Source organism: Nerophis ophidion, linkage group LG21 (assembly GCF_033978795.1).
Source record: "Nerophis ophidion isolate RoL-2023_Sa linkage group LG21, RoL_Noph_v1.0, whole genome shotgun sequence".
Taxonomy (NCBI): domain Eukaryota; kingdom Metazoa; phylum Chordata; class Actinopteri; order Syngnathiformes; family Syngnathidae; genus Nerophis; species Nerophis ophidion.
In genome coordinates, this window is record NC_084631.1 from 23,723,263 (window position 1) to 23,739,576 (window position 16,314).

The 16,314-nt window shown below is 39.8% G+C and overlaps 1 protein-coding gene across 3 annotated transcripts; it reads right to left on the reverse strand.

Moving 5' to 3' along the window:
• Positions 1-1,532: 1,532 nt before the first annotated feature.
• On the reverse strand, positions 1,533-15,665 carry LOC133539905 (gastrula zinc finger protein XlCGF57.1-like). 3 transcript variants are annotated; one of them, XM_061882223.1, is made up of 4 exons: positions 15,240-15,665; positions 13,256-13,379; positions 11,701-11,949; positions 1,533-6,786 (listed from the first exon to the last, which is right to left on the reverse strand). In XM_061882223.1, the coding sequence occupies exons 2-4, from the start codon at positions 13,320-13,322 to the stop codon at positions 5,246-5,248; spliced, it is 1,857 nt and encodes a 618-aa protein (XP_061738207.1). In that variant the 5' UTR covers positions 13,323-13,379; positions 15,240-15,665; the 3' UTR covers positions 1,533-5,245. The 3 variants fall into 3 exon arrangements, with proteins under 3 accessions (XP_061738207.1, XP_061738206.1, XP_061738208.1); XM_061882222.1 differs by lacking the exon at positions 13,256-13,379; XM_061882224.1 differs by lacking the exons at positions 13,256-13,379; positions 15,240-15,665 and adding an exon at positions 11,417-11,526 and having other exon boundaries at positions 11,701-11,824.
• Between the last annotated feature and the right edge of the window lie 649 nt (positions 15,666-16,314).

Consider the following 16,314-nt stretch of genomic DNA (forward strand, 5'->3'; position numbering starts at 1 on the left):
ATATACATACATATATATACATATATATACATATGATGCCTACAACATGTTTCAAAAAAGCTGGCACAAGTGGCAAAAAAGATTGAGAAAGTTAAAGAATGCTCATCAAACACTTATTTGGAACATCCCACAGGTGAACAGGCTAATTGGGAACAGGTGGGTGCCACGATTGGGTATAAAAGCAGCTTCCATGAAATGCTCAGTCATTCACAAACAAGGATGGGGCGAGGGTCACCACTTTGTGAACAAATTTATAAGCAAATTATCGAACAGTCTCAACGAGATATTGCAAGGAATTCAGGGATTTCACCACACACGCTCCGTAATATCATCAAAAGGTTCAGAGAATATGCAGAAATCACTGCATGTAAGTGATGATATTATGGACCTTCAATGACATAGTGACTCAACGTTATTGCATCAAAAAGCGACATCAGTGTGTAAAGGATATCACCACATGGGCAGAGGAACTTCAGAAAACTACCATCAGTAACTACGGTAACTACAGTTTGTCGCTACATCTGTAAGTGCAAGTTAAAACTCTTACTATCCAAAGCGAAAGCCATTTATCAACAACACCCAGAAACGCTGCCGGCTTCGCTGGGCCCGAGCTCATCTAAGATGGACTGATGTAAAGTGTAAAAGTGTTCTGTGGTCTGATGATTCCACATTTCAAATTTTTTTTGGAAACTGTGGACGTTGTGTCCTCCGGACCAAAGAGGGAAAAAAACATCCGGATTGTTATAGGCGCAAAGTTCCAAAGCCAGCATCTGTGATCGTATGGGGGTGTTTCAGTGCCCAAGGCATTGGTAACTTATACATCTGGAAAGGCACCATTAATGCTGAAAGGTACATAAATCCAAGAAGCGTTATCATGGACGCCCCTGCTTATTTTAGCAAGACAATGCCAAGTCACGTGTTACAACAGCGTAGCTTCATAGTAAAAGAGTGCGGGTACTAAACTGGCCTGCATGCCATCCACACCTGTCTCCCATTGAAAATGTGTGGCGCAATATGAAGCCTAAAATACGACTGTTGAACAACTTAAGTTGAACATCAAGCAAGAATTGGTTTCAAAAAGAGTTTCAAAAATTGGTCTCCTCAGTTCCCAAACTTTTACTGAGTGTTGTTAAAAGGAAAGGCCATGTAACACAGAGGTAAAATTGCTCCTGTGCCAACTTTTTTCCAATGTTTTGCTGCCATTGAATTCTAAGTTAATGATTTGGGAAACAAAATTACGTTTCTCAGTCCGAACATTAAATATCTCATCCTTGCAGTCTATTCAATTGAATATACTGGTAAGTTGAAAAGGATTTGCAAATCACTGTATTCTGTTTTTATTTACGAATTACAAAAGATGCCAACTTCACTGGTTTCGGGTTTTGTACACTCCTCCATAAAATAAACGGCTCTGAGAAATGTCTATATTACTTAAAAAAAATGTTTTGATAACATTCTACACAAACAATTAATAGTCAAATACAAATAAGTCAAACAGTGTGTGTTTGGACAGGACAGATTTAAAAGAAATGCAAAATAAAAATATGTTTTTATTTCTTTTTCTAATCGATTAAGAATTGTTACAAATAAGTATCTTGATTCATTCGAAAATACTTTTTTTTGGGCACCTCTATGACATAGTGACTAAAAAATAAACAAAATGATGATTAAAAAAGGAAAAAAACTGAAGTAAAATAACCAGCAAAAAGTGCCACATTGGAATTGTTCATACAAAGTTTGAAACATTCCCTCCCTGCACTTCATTGGGTTTAGTCCAACAAAATGACAGGAATGTGCAACTTTAGACAAGCAGGCTCCAGACAAGTTGAGTTCCACATTCCCAGCCCTTGTGACTGCAGAATATTATAATACACACACTGATTATGGCTAATAGTCATTCGTTGTCCACACTATTCACCCATTCTTACTTACCACACATTAAATCACGTCGGAGTTTACCGAATAATCTTGAAGGTGTGTAATTTCATTATATGTCAAAAGTCAGCCAAATGCTGAGCAAATTGCCAAGTGTGTGTTGGAAACTTCAATAATAAAGTGAAATAGTGTCGAACATTTCAAACCTAAACCAGTGATATGGTGGGAAGCCCCTCTCCCTCTCTTTGTCCAAGTCCAGTAACACTGAAAACATCTTTGTGACCTGCAGGACCAACCTTCCTAAAGCTGGCAGCAGTGTGGCCTGCAAGCGGAAGAAGCTGAGCTTGCAGCCGATTCACGGGAAAAAGGCTGAAAAGTGAAGGTGCGTCCCGTGGAAGTTGACTGTGGAGGATTCTTAGCCACCTCAAAATACAGGCTACTCGAAGAGATGGTTGCGTGAGGAAGGGTCCACCGGCAAGCAGGTTAAAGGCCTACTGAAACCCACTACTACCGACCACGCAGTCTAATAGTTTATATATCAATGATGAAATCTTAACATTGCAACACATGCCAGTACGGCCCTTTTAGTTTACTAACTTGCAATTTTAAATTTCCTGCGAAGTGTTAAAAACGTCGCGGTATGATGACCCGTATGATAACGCGTGCATTTGATGTCCCCGGTTGTAGCGGACATTATTTTCCAGCCCAATCCAAGCTATAAGTAGTCTGCTTTAAAGGAGAACATTATCACCAGACCTATGTAAGTGTCAATATATACCTTGATGGTGCAGAAAAAAGACCATATGTTTTTTTAACCAATTTCCGAACTCTGAAAGGGTGAATTTGGCGATTTAAACACATTTCAATTGTTCACTGTCGGAGCGATGACCTTTCACCCGTGACGTCACAATGGGAAGCAATCCGCCATTTTCTCAAACACATTACACACATAAGTCAAATTAGCTCTGTTATTTTCCGTTTTTTCGACTTTTTTCCGTACCTTGGAGACATCATGCCTCGTCGGTGTGTTGTCGGAGGGTGTAACAACACGATCAGGGACGGATTCAAGTTGATTTACGTGGAATGTGCATCAATTGGCACGGCATGCTAATCGATGCTAACATGCTATTTAGGCTAGCTTTATGTACATATTGCATCGTTATGCCTCATTTGTAGCTATATTTTCATCCAGCCTTTCCTTCCACCCACATTTAATGCCAAACACATACCAATCGACGGATTCAAGTTGCACCAGTGTCAAAAGATGCGAAAGTCCCTCGTTTGGTCTGCACATTTTACCGGCGATGCTACGACAGAGATGTGTGGATATCCTGCAACACTCAAATCAGATGCATTTCCAACGATAAAGTCAACAAAATCACAAAGGTGAGTTTTGTTGATGTCATTGACTTATGTGCTAATCAGACATATTTGGTCACGGCATAACTGCCTGTTAATCTATACTAACATTCTATTTAGGCTAGCTGTATGTACATTTGTAGCTATATTTGCATCCAGCCTTTCCCTCCACCCACATTTAATGCCAAACAAACACTTACCAATCGACTGATTTAAGTTGCTCCAGTAGTCAAAAGATGCAATCGTTGGTTAGAAGGCAATCACCGAATAGCTTCAATAGCTATTAGGTCAATAGCTTCAGTTTCTTCTTGAATTTCGTTTTCGCTATCTGCCTCCACACTCCAAACATCCGTTCCAATACACGCGTCATCTGTTGAATCGCTTAAGCGGCTGAAATCCGAGTCTGAATCCGAGCTGATGTCGCTATATCTTGCTGTGCTATCCGCCATGTTTGTTTGTATTGGCGTCACTATGTGACGTCACAGGAAAATGGGCGGTGGATTTACAGATAGCGAAAATCAGGCACTTTAAAGCCTTTTTTCAGGATATTCCATGATGGGTAAAATTTTGGAGAAAACTTCGAAAAATAAAATAAGCCACTGGGAACTGATTTTTGTTGGTTTTAACCCTTCTAAAATGGTGATAATGTTCCCCTTTAATTGCATAATTAAACAGCATTCTAGACATCTGTGTTGCTGAATCTTTTGCAATTTGTTCAAATAATAATGGAGAAGTCAAAGTAGAAAGATGGAGGTGGGAAGCTTTTAGCCTTTAGCCACACAAACACATGGTGTTTCTTTGTTTAAAATTCCCAAATGTCAAGCTTTACTATGGATCAGAGCGGTCAAGCGAACATGGATCCCGACCAAATGTCCACCGGCAGTTTTCGGTGAGAAAAGTGTGGTCTTAACGGAGACACCAGTGGAGCTTCGTCCTGCTGCAGCGCATGACTTCCCTGAGAGACTTTGGCGTCAATACACCCGTGGCCACACCCCTCCGACTTTAGGTACTGTATAATCTCACTAAAACAATAGGCAGTTAAGGGATTTTCCAGAATTATCCTAGGAAATGTGTCTACTAACATCTGAATCGCTCTCACTGCAATTGCCTTTTTTTTCTCTAGTCCTTCACTCTAAATTTCCTCATCCATGAATCCTTCATCCTCGCTCAAATTAATGGGGAAATTGTCGCTTTCTCGGTCCGAATAGCTCTACCTGCTGCTGACTTTGATTATTAAGGATGTGAGGAGCCCTACAACCAGTGACGTCACGCGCACATCGTCTGCTACATCCGGTAAAGGCAAGGCTTTTTTATTAGCGACCAAAAGTTGCAAACTTTATCGTTGTGAATTGTGAATTATATTTATATAGCGCTTTTTCTCTAGTGACTCAAAGCGCTTTACATAGTGAAACCCAATATCAAATTTTTACATTTAAACCAGTGTGGGTGGCACTGGGAGCAGGTGGCTAAAGTGCCTTGCCCAAGGACACAATGGCAGTGACTAGGATGACAGAAGCGGGGATCGAACCTGCAACCCTCAAGTTGCTGGCACGGCCGCTCTACCAACCGAGCTATACCGCTCGTTGATGTTCTCTACTAAATCCTTTCAACAAAAATATGGCGATATCGCGAACTGATCAAGTATGACACATAGAATGGGCCTGCTATCCCCGTTTAAATAAGAACATCTCAATTCAGTAGGCCTTTAAGACCTCTTGCGCTGCTGAGTGGGGAAGCCAGTGGATGAAAAGGAGAAACTTCACCTCCGGGCTCTCATGTGAGTTGTTGGCATCTACAAGCTAAACCTGCTGAACCCATACCTTGAGTATTCAATAATTGATATCTAATCCTATGCAATAGATGCATAACATTTATTAACATAAGATGGGCTGGCTGAGTAGCCACTGACATGGCCCGGGTACCAAAGTCTAGACTATAGCGGAACCCTGCAATAGATCATAATGACTCTGCAGAAGTAGTGTAGCCAAGAGGACTTCCAAAAAAGGAAAAGTTATTCTCCCGTGTGTGTTCGCATGTGTCTTTGCATATTGCGTTTGTCAGAGAATCGTTTAGCACACACTGAACAACTAAAAGGTTTTTCTCCTGTGTGCGTTCTCATGTGTTGGGTCAAATCAGAGTTTTTATAAAAACCTTTTGCACAAACTGAGCAACTATAGGATTTTTCTCCAGTGTGTGTTCTAATGTGTCTTAGCATATTACGCTTGTCAGAGATTATTTTCCCACACACTGAACAACTGAAATGTTTTTCACCTGTGTGGGTTCTATTGTGTTTTTGCGCTTCACATTTGTCAGAGAATCTTTTACCGCACATTGAACAACTGAGGGTTTTTTCTCCTGTGTGTGTTTTCATGTGTGCCTGAATATGAAGTTTGCAAGACAATTTCTCACCACACACTGAACAACTATAAGTTTTTTCTCCAGTGTGTGTTCTCATGTGACGAGTTAAATTTGAGTTTGTAATAAAGCTTTTTCCACAAACGGAACACTTGAAAGGGTTTTCTCCTGTGTGTGTTCTCGTGTGTATTTGCATATTACTTTTGTTAGAAAATCTTTCATCACACACTGAACACTTAAAAGGTTTTTCTCCTGTGTGTATTTTAATATGTCGGGTCAAACTAGTTCTTCTTAAAAAATCCTTTGCACAAACCAAACAACTGAATGGTTTTTCTCCTGTGTGTATTCTCATGTGTTTTGTCAAACTACAGTTTCGAACAAATCCTTTTGTACAAATAGAACAACTATAGGGGGTTTCCCCTGTGTGTGTTCTCATGTGTATTAGCATATTACGCTTGTCATAGAATCTTTTACTACACACTGAACATTTAAAAGGTTTTTCTCCTGTGTGTGTTTTCATGTGTGACAACATTGCTCTTTTTTGAGAGAACCCTTTTCCACAGTTGGAGCATTTGAAGGGTGTTTCTCCTGAGTGCGTTCGCATGTGTTGAGTCAAATGAGAGCTTTGAAAAAATCCTTTTGCACAAACTGAACAACTGAAAGGTCTTTCTCTTGTATGTAATCGCATGTGTCGAGTTAAATGAGATCTTTGAAAAAACCCTTTTGCACATACTGAACAACCAAAGGGTTTTTCTCCTGTGTGTGTTCGCATGGGTGATTCCATGGTTACAGCAACGTCTGACGTTATGTCGTCACTATCTGATAGTGGAGCTAAAAGGTTGTCTGCTTGTGATCCTCCACCGTGGTCTCCATCAGCTTCTGTTGTCATGTGTTGAGTTGAACTGCTGCTTGAAGGTTCCACCTCTATGATCTGCTTACTACTACTGTGATGAAACTGTGAGAACTCAGGTTGTTTGTCTTCTAGGTCTTCAGTCTTCACAGAAAAAACAGTCAGTGGAAACTTGGTGAGATCAGCCTCCTGCTGCCCTAAAAGACATTCTCCCTCGTGACTGACCCCAAGTTCCTCCTCTTCATATTTAAAGTGGGGGGGTTTTGTGTCCTCCTGTTTCAAAGTGAAGCTACCCCGCAGAGACTGGAGGGGATGTTCTTCTTGTGGACCAACCAGCTGCTGGACGTCTACAGGACCAATAAGAATAATTATGAAATATGATCATTGGTTTAACAAGTTTGTATTAACAAGGTGATGTTTAAAAACAATAAATAGATCTATTTTAGTAAATTATATGGCTTGGCTCTTGTGGTTTCAGAACACCAAATGTAAGAAGTTGTTTATTTGTTCTCATGCTGAACAGCAGTTTCCCTTTTTGGTGGGAAAGCAACTTTTAATGTTCTGCAGGCAAGATGCTTGCCTCAGGCATTCTGCTGCAATGTTTCCACAAGTATCAGCGCAACATGTCCTACTTGACTCATCTGGTCGGTCTGTCATGATGTGAGGGAAGCTGTGCAAAACTCGTGTTGCTTTAGCTATGGCATCTATATGCACCAAACTGGGACGATGAGCATGTCGTCCCCAGATTTTACACTTCTATTACAAATGTTGAATATTATCAGGGAGTTTGTTGTTTCAACTCAGCTATGTTGTTTGCTTCAGTTGCAAGGGAGCTGAACTGATCCGACAAGGAAGGGTCTAATTCCCTAAAAACATCAATTCCCCTTTTCTGCACATTTACAGCATAAATTGTCAAATAATAAATAAATATTCATTTATTTCAGACAACAGACTACTTTCTAATGTATCAATGTCATTTCAGACCAAGTTCCTACATCATTATACTTTCACAATCACACTGCTAAACCATGAAGATTCAATTCACATCAACTGGCAAATGACTTTATTGTGGACACCAATTACAACAATTACATTCGGAAATAAAAGACACACCTAAGGTGTGTTGAGGGATGTCTTTCAAAGCTTAGCTAAGAGGACACTTCATGTCATATTTTGTTGGGTTGCACAGGAGGGTAAACAAAGAGTATTACTAACAATCAGAGTGAAAATGTGGCGTACATGCATTGTTCTCACCTGTGAAAATGTTTCCAAAAAATATGTTGGCAAACATTATTTCATAGATCCTAACATAGTCCGTCATGAATAGAAAAATGTTGTTAAACAGAAAAACGCAGTCATAAGTGTCGCTCTCGTTGTGTGAAGCCGAGTCAACACCACGATGGAGTCTGCAGTGAGCACTTGGTCAATGTCTGTATAAATTCATATAGACTATAAAAGTCTGTTTATTATTTAATTTATTTTAATATTTTCCATATTCTTCCATACAAACACATTTCTTTAGGACACTTTGCCGTCTTGTAACGATAGGAACTAGGAAGTCCTTGTTTATGTTGCACACGAACGTCTTTGAGTGATGCACCAGTCAGGTTTGAGTTGAGAGCAACAGATGTGTCTGCTTTAGAGCCAAGGCTAAAGCTCGCTCGTCCAGTTTGTAGAGACAAAACAAGAAACTGAACCATGTTGGCAAGACCATTTGGCAGCTTTTCCTTGTTTTCATGGATTAATGTCCGCTGCGTGGATTTTGTTTTGGCGTGGGGACTGAACTATGCTTCGGAGTGGTGCAGACTGACATTGCAGCGGTAGAGCTGCAGAGTCCAAATACTGAGCCTGTTCACACATGTGGGGAACAAGCAGCACCCGGTACACCTCAAAGTATTGCAGAGCGCAGAAGTTGACCTCCGGCTGTCTTTACCTTTGGCAAGGTATTCAAAAGTTGGATGGGTCCACCCCAAATTTATTGGGTCACTTGGGGAACTGCACTTTTTTGGAATTTTGCCTATAATTTTCTTTTTTTCATGCATTCTAACTTGTAAATAAATGCTAGCAAAAGTCAGCTAACAATGGAGTTAATGAAATTTGCACTATTCAGCCTGTAAATCGCTCTAAAAAAACCTCCATCAAGGTTTTATATACACTCTATAAGTATATATCTAATGTAGTAACATTAACAATAACATGTAATATGTATGTGTATTAATCATTTTAAACATACGGCGGCATATTGATTTCAGGCAGGATGAAGCAGGGCTTTTATTGTGAGGACAGGAACTGTCTTTAGAGTTTTGACGGCAGGTAGTGCGTGAGAGTCTGTTGAAATAAAGTGTTTCTCGCCCTCCTTGAAACAAAAGGAGCGACTGTTAAGATATGCGTTCCCTAGGAACTATTGTTTGTGTTGCAACGGGGACATTATTCAGTGGTGCACCGGAAAATGAAGTAGAGCTTGTGATGTACTGTTGTGAACGTGTCTGCCGAAGTTGAACAATAAATCCCTGCCCAGTTTGGTCTAAACAAAAAAATATGTAGTCAGTGTGCGAAAGAGACCATAATTTTACACTCCTCTCTGTTATTTTTTCTTAATAATGATCTCACCGCAGCCAGCGTCATCTCACAAGACCCTCGGGTGCCGTGAATGTCAATCAAGTGCCGAAAGTGACGTCTTGGTGAAATTTGATGATTGCTAATTTTTAAAGGGGAAAATTATCACAATTTCAAAAGGGTTAAAAACAATAAAAATCAGTTCCCAGTGGCTTGTTGTATTTTTTGAAGTTTTTTTCAAAATTTTACCGGTCCCGGAATATCCCTAAAAAAAAGCTTTAAAGTGCCTTTTTTCGCTCTCTGCGAAGACACTGTTCATTTTCCTGTGACGCCATACAGTGCTGCCAATACAAACAAACAATGGCGAATACCACAGCAAGATATAGCGACATTAGCTCGGATTCAGACTCGGATTTCAGCGGCTTAAGCGATTCAACAGATTACGCGTGTATTGAAACGGATGGTTGGAGTATGAAAGTATTGAAGAAGAAACTAAAGATATTGAGCGAATAACTAGACGCTATTCATAGCCATAGCATGGCTGAATAGCTGCGTTAGCATCGCCGGTAAAAAATGTGCGGACCAAACGATCAGGACTTTCGCATTTTGTGACACTGGAGCAACTTAAATCCTTCGATTGGTAAGTGTTTTTTTCGCATTAAATGTGGAAACGTAATATAGTTGCAAATGCATCTGCAGGTTATCCATACATCTCTGTGCCATGTCTGCTTTAGCACCGAAGGTAAATAGCATGTTAGCATTGATTAGCGTAGCATGTTAGCATCGATTAGCTGGCAGTAACGCCGCAACCAAATACGTCTGATTAGCACATAAGTCAACAACATCAACAAAACTCACCTTTGTGATTTAGTTGACTTTATCGTTGCAAATGCATCTGCAGGTTATCCATACATCTCTGTGCCATGTCTGCCTTAGCACGGCCGGTAAAATGTGGACACACTCCAGCACATTCAATGGGGATCTGGCGGCAGACACTTTCGCATCTTCGGGCCAGTGGTGCAACTTGAATCCCTCCCTGTTAGTGTTGTTACACCCTCCGACAACACACCGACGAGGCATGATGTCTCCGAGGTTCCAAAAAATAGTCGAAAAAACGGAAAATAACAGAGCTGAGACCCGGTGTTTGCAATGTGTTGAAAATGAAAATGGCGGCTGTATTACCACGGTGACGTCATCGCTACAGAGCAAAAAACAGAAAGGCGTTTAATTCGCCAAAATTCACCCATTTAGAGTTCGGAAATCGGTTAAAAAAAATAAATGGTATTTTTTCTGCACCAACAAGGTATATATTGACGCTTACATAGGTCTGGTGATAATGTTCCCCTTTAAAGGGGTACATTATCACAATTTCAAAAGGGTTTAAAACAATAAAAATCAGTTTCCGGTGGCTTTTTGTATTTTTTTAAGTTTTTTTCAAAATTTTACCGGTCTCAGAATATCCATAAATAAAGCTTTAAAGTGCCTTATTTTCGCTCTCTGCGAAGACACTGGCCATTTCCCTGTGACGTCACACAGTGCTGCCAATGTAAACAAACAATGGGAATACCACAGCAAGATATAGCGACATTAACTCGGACTCAAACTCGGATTTCAGCGACTTAAGCGATTGAACAGATTACGCATGTATTGAAACATATGGTTGGAGTTGCCTGGCTGGCGATCGACTGACACACCCTCCTCCATCGACTGGTAGCTCGCGATCGACGTAATGGGCACCCCTGGTGTAGAAGGAAGTGTGGTCAACCAAATGGTTTTTACATATTTAGATAGATTTTTATTATTATATCTGACTTTTATTTTTACCACGAGACCTTTAAAATATGCTGACATGTACGCTGCTTTAGGTAAATAAATAGGAGCCATATTGACTGTTTGCTTTCTGTCATGCCTGTAAATCTGGTTTTATGTTTGATCATGTTTTGTTTTGTTTTCTGGACTCTTGTTCCGTTTCTTCACTTCCTGGTTTGTTTTTGTTACCATGACAACTCATTGATTTTCACCTTGCCCTCCTAGTCACGCCTCTGCCCTCAGTCCCGCACCTCTTCCTAATTATCACAGCCACTACTTAAGTCATTTTCTTTCAATCCATCAGTCTGGGAACATTAACTTTCATTGCATTCTACGACCTTTGCTGCTCATTGCTCCATGCCATTGATCCCCTGCCACGCACCTTGCTGTTTATGCCTCCCGTTTTTGTCATAGTAAGTTTTTGTTTGTAATTATGTTTTTGATAGTTTCTTTTGTTTGTTTTGTAGATTGTATTGTCATTTGTTTGTTTTGTAGATTGTATTGTCATTGTGCTGTTTTTGTTCTAAGTTTTAGCATAGATTATTATCCGCCATCGAGCGTGCCTTTTGTTTTGCCTTTTTGTATTTTAAGTATAATTAAGACATTATGTACCTGAATTCTCGCCTGGCTCGTCCTGTAATCCCTCTGCGTAGAAGGAGTCAACCAAATCCAAGTCTAAGCCTGACACTTTCATTTGACCAGTGAGGTAAGTAGGACGGCCTCTAGGTCACACGGTTACAACCCAGCAATTACAATGTTAATGATTAATACAACATTTTTTTTTTAATGGCCGTGTTTAAAAGCAAGTATATCTCCACCCTGAGAGAGAATGTTGGACCTTAGATAAAAAATAACTTACAAAGATTGTATAGATTAATTGTGAATGTTGTGCTTACTTGGACTGTGGTGAAGCTGTGAGGACTTAGGTGGTTTGTCTTCATGCTCTTCAGTCTTCACAGAGACAACAGTCAATGGAAAGTTGGTGAGATCAGCCTCCTCCTGCCTTAGAAGACACTCTCCCTCCCAACTGATCCACACTTCCTCCTCTTCCTTTTTAATGTGTGATGGCTCTGGCTCCTCCTCCTCCTTTTTTACACAATGGGGATGTGGATCTTTCTCTTTAATGTGGGGATGCTCCTGGACGTCTGTTGGTTAAAAGACAACATAAATAGTTTTTGACTGGCACTTGTAACAGAGTGAGGTTATCTGTGTTCTTGTGTGTGATATGTTAGAATGATGTAGCTAAATAACCAATAAAAAACATGAAAAGTTTATTTTATCCCAACCATAAAAAATGCTTTCAAAGGCCTATTGAAACCCACTACTACGGACCACGCAGTCTGATAGCTTATATATAAATGATGAAATATTAACATTGCAACACATGCCAATATGGCCGTTTTAGTTGACTAAATTGCCATTTTATATTTTGCGCTGAAGTATCATGCTGAAACGTTGCGGTACGATGACGCGTGCGCGTGACGTCACGCATTGTAGAGGACATTTTGTTCCAGCACCGTTCACAGCTATAAGTCGTCTCTTTTCATTGCATAATTCCACAGTATTATGGAGATCTGTGTTGCTGAATCTTTTGCAATTTGTTCAATGATTAATGGAGACGTCAAAGAGGAAAGCTGTAGGTGGGAAGCGGTGTATTGCGGCCGCCTTTAGCAACACAAACACAGCCGGTGTTTCATTGTTTACATTCCCGAAAGATGACGGTGAAGCTTTACTATGGAACAGAGGTTGAATTGGACCACACACACAAAGTACAGTGTATTAAAGGGGAACATTATCACAATTTCAAAAGGCTTAAAAACAATAAAAACGAGTTCCCAGTGGCTTGTTTTATTTTTCGAAGTTTTTTTCAAAATTTTACACCTCCCGGAATATCCCTATTTGCGATGTGACTGTCCATTTCCCTGTGACGTCATACAGGGCTGCCAATACAAACAACATGGCGGTTACCACAGCAAGATATAGCGACATTAGCTCGGATTCAGACTTGGATTTCAGCGGCTTAAGCGATTCAACAGATTACGCATGTATTGAAACAGATGGTCGGAGTATGGAGGCAGATAGCGAAAATGAAATTGAAGAAGAAATTGAAGCTATTGAGCGAATAGCCATTGATGCTATTCGGCCATAGCATGGGTGTACCTAATGAAGTGACCCATAGCATGGCTGCCTTATTAGCATCGTCGGTAAAATGTGCGGACCAAACGATCAGGACTTTCGCATCTTGTGACACTTGAGCAACTTAAATCCGTCGATTGGTAAGTGTTTGTTTCGCATTAAATGTGGGTATCTAGTTTCAAATGTACATACAGCTAGCATAAATAGCATGTTAGCATCGATTAGCATAGCATGTTAGCATCGATTAGCTGGCAGTCATGCCGTGACCAAATATGTCTGATTAGCACATAAGTCAATTACATCAACAAAACTCACCTTTGTGATTCCGTTGACTTAATCGTTGCAAATGCATCTGCAGGTTACCCATACATCTCTGTGCCATGTCTGTCTTAGCATCGCCGGTAAAATGTGCAGACACTCTGGCACATTCAATGGGGGTCTGGCGGCAGATTTCTTGTCAGTGGTGCAACTTGAATCCCTCCCTGTTAATGTTGTTACACCCTCCGACAACACACCGACGAGGCATGATGTCTCCAAGGTTCCAAAAAATAGTCGAAAAAACGGAAAATAACAGAGCTGAGACCCGGTTTTTCTAATGTGAAAATGAAAATGGCGGGTGTGTTACCTCGGTGAAATCACGTTCTAACGTCATCGCTAAAAGACCGATAAACAGAAAGGCGTTTAATTTGCCAAAATTCACCCTTTTAGAGTTCGGAAATCGGTTAAAAAAATACATGGTCTTTTTTCTGCAACATAAAGGTATATATTGACGCTTGCCTAGGTTTGGTGATAATGTTCTCCTTTAATAAAAAAACATTTTACCATTCTGTATTCTGAAGGCGATATATGTTGTGTGCTATTCCAGCATCAATATGCGTCCTCCTGACCGTCACCGTCGGGTTCAAAGCGGTATGGCTCTATCCCTCGTTGCGGTTGGGCCTGGCCGAGTGGTCCTGCCACCCCCACGGCTGCTACGGCGCCTCTCACAGCATCTTCACTATCTGAATCGCTCCTTCGCTGCACTCTTGTCCTTTTTTTTCTCTTTTTTTTCTAGTCCTTCACTCTCACTTTCCTCATCCACGAATCTTTCATCCTCGCTCTAATTAAAGGGGAAATCGTTGCTTTCTCGGTCCGAATCGCTCTCGCTGCTGGTGGCCATGATTGTAAACAATGTTCAGATGTGAGGAGCTCCACAACCCGTGACGTCACGCGCATAACGTCTGCTACTTCTGGTACAGGCAAGGCTTTTTTATCAGCACCAAAAGTTGCAAACTTTATCATCGATGTTCTCTACTAAATTCTTTCAGCAAAAATATGGCAATATCGCGAAATGACCAAGTATGACACATAGAATGGACCTGCTATCCCCGTTTAAATAAGAAAATCTCATTTCAGTAGGCCTTTAAAGTGGTAATGTGATTATGGTGTTGTGGGCCTATTTGCTAAGTTTTCATAGAGATGAGGTCGGATTTATGAAACATTACTAAAACTAATATCAAAACTTTAAAAACACCTAGTTTAAAGCGAGTACACATTTTTTATGTATACATGTTGACTTATTACACTTAAACGTTAGCCCTAACTTTAACTATAACCTTGTAATTACACACTCCTAATGATTACTTTAAATATCAAAGAAAATAAAAAACATATATATATATATATATATATATATATATATATATATATATATATATATATATATATATATATATATATATATATAACTACAACACTCATACTATGTTTTTTATCACCATATAAGACATTTTTCTTTGTGGTCATTTGGTTGACTGAGTCAAAAACAACTTTTACAAAACATGTTTTACGAAGTGGTGTTTTCATAGAGTATGTTCATTAACAATTCCTCTTTAGAGCACAGCTCTCACATTCACTTGGAGACCATTTCAAAACATAAAAGTCGGTGACTTTTATGTTCTTTTTATAAATCAACTGTTGACTACTTTGCTCACTGAAAGATGATTGACAATTTACACTTATTAATGCTTGTAAGTCAGAATCAGGAAGTGAAATTAGCCATGAAACAACGAATTATATTGATTACAATGTCAAATATATTTGGTGACTGTGTGCCTTTTGTGTAAACATGTTGATACACATTTTTACAAGCTAGGAGGAACATCAACCTCATAAATATTGTGTGTCTGAACAATATAAAAACAAAGCAGTGCATCGTCTTCACAAGATAATTTACTTTCCTATAGACGACACATTTATGTATAGTGTTAATAATCAAATATAAAGTTAGTAAACATGTGAGAGTAAGAAGTAAACAAACCTGTTCTGTGTACCACAACTTGATCTTTCTTGAAAACAGCGTACAGTAGTTGATGTTGTCGCTCCTTCTCCTCTTTTGCTTGACAAAGTTCCTCCTCGTACTCTGCCATCGTTCTTTCGCACATTTTCACACAATCACAACACTTTACACTCACACTTGATCTCTGCTTAGCGATGTGTTGATAACTTCCGCCTCTCTTTCTTAGCAGCTAACAAGCTAAGCTAACCAGCAAGCAAAGTTTACGCGAGACGCGTCAAAGTACGCTCAGACTAATGTATCTGGATACAAACACGTATTAACGACGTTTACTCAATTAAACGACATATGCGAGTAAATATATGCACTGATAAAAAAAGCTTTATTATGACAATAATAACGCCTTCTCCGTCAAACGCCATTTTGTTTTTTTCCTCATCCTGGTTTGTCCAAGTGGCGCCAGCTGAGACATTGTAAGGCACCGCCCACAATGGTTACAAACAGAAGTAAAGCGCGCTGAAAACGGAAGTGAACTAAATACATTCCAAAATAAAAATAATATATCAATTATATTTTAATAATCAATTATTAAAATCAAATTAAAAGTGATTAAACGTGTATCTAAATAGTTAACGTGGACCCCGACTCAAACAAGTAGAAAAACTTATTCTGTTGTTACCATTTAGCGGTCAATTGTACAGAACATAAAGTTAAAGTACCAATGATTGTCACACACACACTAGGTGTGGCGAAATTATTTTCTGCATCTGACCTATCACCCTTGATAACCCCCTGGGAGGTGAGGGAAGAAGTGGGAAGCAGCAGTGCCGCGCCCAGGAATAATTTATGGTGATTTAATCCCCAGTTCCAACCCTTGATGCTGAGTGCCAAGCAGGGAGGTAATGGGTCCCATTTGTATAGTCTTTGGTATGACTCGGCCGGGATTTGAACTCACGACCTACCGATCTCAGGGCGGACACTCTAACCACTAGAACAGTGGTTCTCAATCTTTTTTCAGTGATGTACCCCTGTTTAAATTTTTTTAATTCAAGTACCCCCTAATACAGCACTATGTCATCAGTTTCTGATTCATTAAATT

What these genes read in the sequence shown, in the direction of transcription:
- LOC133539905 (XM_061882222.1), bottom strand. Translation starts at nt 15,363, where the DNA reads ATGTGCGAAAGAACGATGGCAGAGTACGAGGAGGAACTTTGTCAAGCA. An exon ending in AGTTGTGGTACACAGAACAG is followed by an intron (nt 11,950 to 15,239) that starts GTTTGTTTACTT and finishes TTTAACCAACAG; the next exon opens with ACGTCCAGGAGCATCCCCAC. An exon ending in ACAGCTTCACCACAGTCCAA is followed by an intron (nt 6,787 to 11,700) that starts GTAAGCACAACA and finishes TTGGTCCTGTAG; the next exon opens with ACGTCCAGCAGCTGGTTGGT.